The 8,494-nt window shown below is 38.1% G+C and overlaps 1 protein-coding gene across 1 annotated transcript; it reads right to left on the bottom strand.

Moving 5' to 3' along the window:
* Positions 1-6,527: 6,527 nt before the first annotated feature.
* LOC144438146 (uncharacterized) lies at positions 6,528-8,126 on the bottom strand. Its single transcript, XM_078127175.1, has 2 exons — positions 7,013-8,126; positions 6,528-6,607 (listed from the first exon to the last, which is right to left on the bottom strand). The coding sequence occupies exons 1-2, from the start codon at positions 8,124-8,126 to the stop codon at positions 6,528-6,530; spliced, it is 1,194 nt and encodes a 397-aa protein (XP_077983301.1).
* Between the last annotated feature and the right edge of the window lie 368 nt (positions 8,127-8,494).

Genomic DNA, 8,494 nt, shown 5'->3' with positions numbered 1-8,494 from the left:
GTTCTTGAATAAGTTCTTGAAAATAACTTAGAAACATGATATGCAAACAATGGGGTGATTATCATGATCTATATCTTAAAACTGATGTACTTTTATTAAGAAAAGAATAATTTAAGTAACTAGAACAAGTTCTTAAATAAGTTAAATAAGTGTATGGGACATGGAATTGAGTCGGGACAGTTACACTGTCGAGTACACAATTATTAACAATTTTGTTTCATACGTTTCTCCATGTTACTGTTCGCCATCTTTTATAGCATTTTTCGCATTTCTATGTTTAAACGTCTGTCTCCTTTTTGTGACCTTCACTCTTCCTATTCACAACACAAACGCTTGAAAGCTCTCTAGCCATTGTTAAACTACACCACTATTGTAGTTCAAGAACACTCCCATGCCCATCAATTATGCAAAGCGTGTCATTGAGAATTACTGTCGTCGTATTCACATTCATTTCCATGCTTAAAGAAAGGTGTAAAGCACGAAGATTTCGATTTTCGTCTTAAGTACAGTGACAGTGTTGCTGAAAAGAAACTATCGTCTTTTTATCGTGTCTGTAGGTTAATAGAACCACTATAACCTATCGAAAAGCCCAAAAGGGTGGCTCTAAAAACGTTATTGTTTAATGTAATAGAGATAACGTCGGTGATGAAGCCCAATATAGAATATTTGTTTTCAGCATTTTCAAATTTAGCTTTCTAAACTTCTAGCTAAACTTTCTAAACTGGCTAAAACACAATTCCGCACCTTAGGGACCGGTCAGTTTCTTCGGCGGGAGGGGGGGGGGGTCGGTGGATTGGGGAGGGGGTCACCCTGTTTTTGAAATTGGCAGTAGGGGGGGTCATGCTGTTTTCATAATTGTGGATGGGGGGGGGGGTCATTGTGTTTTGGATTGTGATGGAAGAAAAAAATCCTTTCTACAATGGCATATAGCCTTGTCTGAAATGTAGTGCATGTAAATATTTGTTCTTCTCCTTGTTTCTTACATGAATTCTTTAATATTACTTATTAGTTCAAACATAACTATAAATATACATATACATGTATTACCTAGCTACCACACTAGTTACAGAACATGTCATGTAAATGCTTAGCTGTTTCACAATCAGTGCTTCACTTTTATTGCACTTTGGAGCAAAAGTGAACTCGAAGGTTTCGTAATGGTAATCTTCATAGATAGTTTATAAAAGAAGTTAATCTAAAATGTTCCCTACTCGTCACTATGAACTTGTCAGAAGGGATTAATACACTTTCTATTTTGGACACTACATGTTGTTGACACTACAAATCACCACATCTCATCAGATTCCAGTTTCTATTATATACTAGGTATGACCACCTAAAGTTCTCTAACATACCGGTGACTTTATACATGCAATATTAATGCCACTATACCAATGTTACGGGGCCATTTTTATGTGACATGGGAAACTCATTTAAAACTTACATTTACGTTAGCTTTTCGAAGCTTGGAAATATTACCTCAAAGGCTATGAATAACCTAAACATTGCCTTAATAGAAGCAAAACTCCACATCAGCCAGGGGGAAACCCCAAGGACTTCTTCACCATCAGAGGTCACTCATGCATTCAACCAACAATCAGATGCACCAACAACCTTTTTACTGTCATAATGGTATTAAACTTTTCTTAAATATTTTCACCCTATTCTAATTTGATATGATATTGTCTTTTCAAGATCTGAAACGTTTGCCAAGATAGTCTAAAATTGCCTTAAACTTCAAATCTCCCCTACCAATGATACTACCGGTAGATGTGCTGACCTTTACTACATGTATATAATGATGCCATTTAACTGTTTAAGAACATATTTCAACCCTGTGTAAGTTATAAAGAATAGTTTCTGATACTTGATGGTGCTGTCTTGTAAAGCATGGATTGAGTTATTGCTTGAAAGGGTCTGAATAGCCTAAAAATTGGCTTTAAGAGTAAAATCCTCCAGGGCTTCTAGAGGGAGACCCCTTGGACCCCCCCCCCCCCCACATGAGGTGGACATATCCCAGTCTCAAGCTCTTCCCCTCTTACTGTCAAGATGCTATCAAAGTATATTTCAAACTTAAAGTATTTCAACCCCGTGTAGTTACTTTTTACATGTTGGTGCTGTCTTGTAAAGCTTGGAAATTATTGTCTGAACGGGTCTGAATAGTCTCAAAATTGACTTTTCAGAGTAAAAAACCTCCAGGACTTCTAGGGGGAGACCCCCTAGGAACCCCCCCCCCCAACTACATGAGGTGTACACATCCGAGTCTCAAGCTCTTCGCCCTACCTCTTACTGTCAAGATGCTATCAAACTTAACATTTCAAAATATTTTTCTCTTTTTACATGTTGGTGCTGTCTTGTAAAGCTTGGAAATTATTGTCTAAAAGGGCCTGGATAGTCTCAAAATTGACTTTTCAGAGTAAAAAACCTCAAGGGCTTCTAGGGCGAGACCCCCTAGGACCCCCCTTAGATATATACATATTCCCTGCTCAAGCTTTCCCATACCTTTCACTGTCAAGATGCTATTAAACTCCTTATGAAATATATTTACCCTGTGTAGTCAATAATTATAATTATGATAGTACTAACCCGGGATCTTATAAAGTAGATGCAAGACAGTCAAGCAGTCCACACTGAGTCACGATCAAAAAATACCTGTCATGTGAATATTATGTGTGTATATATATATATATATATATATATATATATATATATATATATATATATATATATATATATATATATATATATATATATATATATATATATATAGTTTTGGTAGTACTGGAACTCTTTCTTGGATGTAACTCGGAGTTTCACGCATGTTGCGATCATCAGACACTGATCTGATGATCGCAACATGCGTGAAACTCCGAGTTACATCCAAGAAAGAGTTCCAGTACTACCAAAACTATTACGCTCTGCCACTACGGTATAGAGCACTGTCTTAGCAGTTTGATACTCACCGAGTTATATATATATATATATATATATATATATATATATATATATATATATATATATATATATATATATATATATATATATATATATATATATATATATATATATATATATATATATGAAGTCAGTGGTAAGATTTATCCGTAGCACAGTGCTCGATACGTCTGCACGCAGAGCGGAGTATATGTTGAGGGTAGAAGAAATCAAGTCGGGTTTTTCGTCTCTACAAGCCTGTTTCGTGAGTAGATCACTCGTCGGGAGATGTTGATGTACATCAACATCTCCTGACGAGTGATTTACTCACGAAACAGGCTTGTAGAGACGAAAAACCCGACTTGATTTTCTTCTACCCTCAACATATATATATATATATATATATATATATATATATATATATATATATATATATATATATATATATATACATACATACATACATACATACATACATACATACATACATACATACATACATACATACATATATATATATATATATATATATATATGGGGGGGGTATCATGTTTTAGAATTAAGTGATAGGGGGGTCAGCCTGTTTTTGGTCTTACAGATAGGGGGGGGTCAGTGGCTTTTTGTCAGTGACTTTTTGTTATATATATATATATAGATACATACATATATACATACACACACACATATATATATATGTGTGTGAGTGAGTGTGTGTGTGTGTGTGTGTGTGTGTGTGTGTGTGTGTAAGCGTGAGTAACATCCTTATTCTTTTGCATTAAGTCTATAATGCTCTGCTACTAATATTGCATAGAGCACTGCCCTTTCCAGCGAGACGAGACACATCCTGGTCCACCAGTCGAGCCCTCTAATCAGATGGATATATAGAAACAAGGATGGAACAAGCCCAGTTCTACTACTCCATGAAATGCATTCCTATACCATCGGTTAATGCCTATAAGAAGAGACTGATTGAAAAAGACCAAAGTGTAATCATGCGTATGCTTTCTACTATCTGAAAGGAGAAGAAAACGACGATCATGCACCCAAAGAGGAAAGGTTTGGATTCAAAACTAGAAAATGCTCATCCCAGATTGAAGCAATAAGACCCCTTGAAGGTCGATTTGCTCAGGATGATAGAAAACATCAAATTCAGAAGTGTGAACGACAGTTTCCAGAATAAGCTCAGACACGACATCAAGGAAATCAAGAGCTCTAAGAAAATGCTTATCCCTGCTGACAAGACAAGAAACATTTACCGAACCGATAAAACCAGTAAGAGAAGCTCCTAAGAGAGAATATCACCAAGAATTATAAGATAGTGAACGACAAAGTGTATGATAACATCAATACAGAAGCAAAGAAAATAGCATATGACCTAACCATTGATGACAGAATAGAAATAATGGCCCCCCAAAAAGCCTTCATAACTCTGAAAGACCACAAAGAGAATTTTACCAACAACCCGACATGCCGATTAATCAACCAAGCCAGAAGTGAAATGGGTCTGGTCAGAAAGAGGATACTTGACCGCATTAACGAAAATACCATACGTTCTACAGGAGTGAAACCAATGGAAAAACTCGGCGGCACTAATCAACTGGTTCAAGATCATCCCCGATAAATCAAATCATGCCTTGATAATGTTTGATACCATCACTGAAAGTCTACTAAAGGAAGCACTGATATTCGCAAAACAATACACTCACATATCGGAACAAGATGTTGAAATAATCATGCACTGCAAGAAAAATCCCTGTTGTTTGATAAAGGAATAACTTGGGCTAAGAAGGACAACAGAGACCAGTTTGACGTCACAATGGGAAGTTATGATAGTGCTGAGACATGTGAGCTAGTAGGGTATGTACATCCTCAGTCCTCTCGCAGGAAAACATCACAAGAGTAGTGTCGGCTTATATAGAGATGACGGTTTAGCTGTCTTCAAAAACATCAATGGGAACCAAGCAGAACGTCTAAAGAAGGAAATAACTAAAGTCTTCATTAAACTGAGGCTGAAAATAACCATACAAACAGATTTAAAAATCGCAAACTTTCTAGCCACCACTCTAAACCTCTTAAATGGAGGGTATAGCCCATACAGGAAACCAAATGACTAACCACTGTACATCGACACCAGTACCGCAGCATGCGGGGGGGGGGGGGGTCAGCTGCCCCCTGAGATTTTGGAAAAAGATAGAAAAAAGCTACATTTTGAATACATATATATGTTATTCAAATCATTATTTACGTGACGATTCCTAGCATGCGCGACTTAAATTGATCGTTCACTCAATTCTAATACCATATTCAAACATTGTAAGACTTTAAATTATGTCTATGGTTTGATATTTTATGCCTCTAAATGGCCTCCTAAACTGTCTTATTTTCAATTTTTTTCGCCTTTGGAGTTGTCTCCTTAGCAGTAGCAATCAAGGTGATAATTGTCATTCTCCAAAACAAGATGGAAGGTGTCTGGCTAAGTACCTCCCTGTATAGGTTAGAGCCAATCAGAGACATCTCCTTATGCATGTGAAATCCACATCCCGTGTAAAGTAATCTCGTTCAGAGTATTATTGTAGTAGGCTATCACTATTATTTTAATACATCATTGTACCATATAATGTTATATCTCCACTGTAGTGTAGGTGACAGAAGGGGTGGCTAAACTAATACTTGAGTTTCATTTGACGGGGCATTTTTTTGTGAAGAGAGGGTGAGAGGAGCTACAACACTTGTTTAACCGTAAATTGTGTACATTTCCTAACTGTAGTTATGCAGACAAATTGCAAAAGATAGTATCAAGATGACTGAATAAGTTCTATCTGACCTCGACCTGAAATATTTTGCTCTCATTATATATGGTTTGTTTTATCCTTGTCAAGCATTGTGAAAAAATGCAATCGCCCTACCTACCCAATGTGATGGGTTAGGTTGCCTGTTGACCAGCTTTTTAATTTTTTCTGGCCTTACATATGATATTTAATTGCGTGTGCTAAAATATATATTATGTAAATTGTATGCAAATTATAAAATTTGCCTACCTTAGGGCTGTCAAATTACAAGTATTCGTAGGGTATCATCCGTTGTTTCTAACAATAGCATTTACCTTCCTATGCTGATAGGTGGCGCACTTCTCATAGCATAAATAGGCTAAATTTAGGCCTATACATCAGTACCTTTCTGAGCAGCAAGGAGAGGTTCCAGTGATACACAAGTGAGCTCTGCTTTCAATATGCAAATTAATGCCAATTACAGTAAGCAACTAGTGCTGATATGATAAGCAATGTATGCTAGCAGTTCCATCTCAGGAGTAAATGTAACCAGTAGAAACCAACTTGTGGTTAGAATTATACCAAGAAGGGTTGAGCTCTATGGAACCTACAATAAACTATAAGACCACATTAATAAAACTACAGAGAGTTTTAGCAAAAAACGGTAACTCACCAATTCTTGAGGCGTCGGGATGGGTGGGTGGTGACACACGAGAAACAACGGATGACACCCTACGAATACTTGTAATTTTACAGCCCTAAGGTAGGCAAATTTTATAAGTATTCGTCAGTGTCATTCCGTTGTTTCTAACAATAGCAGACTATTTAGCTGGACGCCGAATTATGAGCTGAATTAGCAGTTTCCCTGGCAGCCTGTAGGATAAGACGCCCAGTTTCAGATGAATCTGTGTGGTGACGGTAGAATAATAATTCACATCCAAAGCCTTTACTTCAAAGCTAGGGCATTTCACAACTCGTGAAGGTTTGGCAACTGAAGATGTCTTCGTTAAATTTGGTATAACAAAAATACTCTCATCTCTCATGAGACTGCAAAACTTAATGTCTGTCCTCTATCTGAGGAAGTTAATGCGACTAGCATAGCAGTCTTAAGAGTCAATTGTTTTAAGTTCAGGCAGGAACAGGGATGCAAAGACTTCAAATAATTAAGTACAACAGTAACATTCCATGTAGTAGGATAACGTGGTACAGGAGGACGAAGCCTGAAAAAACCCTTAAACAGCCTAGACACCAAAGGGTGACAACCAATTGGTTCATTACTAACCTTTTGATGCACTGATTTAATGGCAGACCTGTAACCATTAACTGTACTGTATGCCAGCTTGTGTACTGTGAACAGTTCTGTAAGAAATTCGATAACTTCCTCCACAGGGCATGAAAGTGGATCTGAATTCCGTCGTAGACACCAGCTAACCAATCTATCCCACTTGCAGTCATACAACTTGGATGTTCTGGGACACACTGCACTAATGGGAATGTCTGTAGCCTGCTGCGAAAGTCCCTGTTCTCTATACAATGTCCTGAGAGCTGCCACATGGCTAGAGGGGTGAGATTGAACTTGGGTGGTTTGCCCGTATGTGGTTCTATCAACAGATTGCGTTGAGCTGGAAGCAATACTGGATTCTGGCATGAAAGCTGTAGAAGAAGTGGGTACCAGGGTGAAGTTTTCCACACTGGAGCAATGAACAGTGTTCTTGCCTTGTCCCTGATTACCTGCTTGAGACATCTCAGAATTAAATGTGAGGTGGGAACATGTAAAGCCTTTTCCCTTCCCAAGAAATGGAGAAAGCATTGATAGCTGTTGCTTGAGGATCCATTTTCCACGAAACGTACTGAGGCAGTTGAGTTGAATTGCGACTGGCAAACAGGTCGATTTCTGGCTGGTAAAACTTGTGGCAAATCTGTCTGAACACCACAGGGTTTTAATAGCTGATAATCGTGGTTGTCTAGAAAGGTTCTGGACTGATAATCTGCTAACAGGTTGGCAATTCCTGGCAAGTGTCCTACTGAGAAGGAGATGTTCTGAGTTTCGCAATATTGCCAAACTTGCAGTGCTAGGATGCAAAGAGCTTGAAATTTGACTCCTCCCTGATGATTGAGATATGCTACTGCTGATGTATTATCTAACTGGAGCTCGATTACCAAGTCTCTGTGATTTTGAACAAATGATTGGATGGCTAAGAGTGCTGCTTTCAATTCCAGTACATTGATATGCAGGGCCTTTTCTTTTATTGACCACCGACCCTGTGCAATTTCCTGGCCACTCACTGCTCCCCATCCTTGCAGAGAGGCATCTGACTGAATAATCAAGTCTGGTTGTGGAGAGTGAAGAGGTCTGTCGTTGTGCCCTGGTGCCTGTTGAATCCACCATATGAGGTCTGTTTTGGTCTGACCTGACCTTCCCATGATGCACACAGGTTGTGAACTAACTGTCTCTGTGGGTGCCTGTAGTGACTGGCCGCAATTGACATTGATCCTCAGGCATTCCCTATCAAACCTAATATTCTTGCAAGCTGTCTTAGATATAGTACACGTCAGAGGACATTTACTGATAGATATAGTACATGTCAGAGGACATTTACTGATAGATATAGTACATGTCAGAGGACATTTACTGATATGGTACACATCAGAGGACATTTACTGATAGATATAGTACATGTCAGAGGACATTAACTGATAGATATAGTACACGTCAGAGGACATTTACTGATAGATATAGTACACATCAGAGGACATTTACTGATAGATATAGTACATGTCAGAGGACATTA

Source organism: Glandiceps talaboti, chromosome 7, assembly GCF_964340395.1.
Source record: "Glandiceps talaboti chromosome 7, keGlaTala1.1, whole genome shotgun sequence".
Classification (NCBI taxonomy): Eukaryota; Metazoa; Hemichordata; class Enteropneusta; family Spengelidae; genus Glandiceps; species Glandiceps talaboti.
This window is presented reverse-complemented; position numbering and strand designations above follow the sequence as displayed.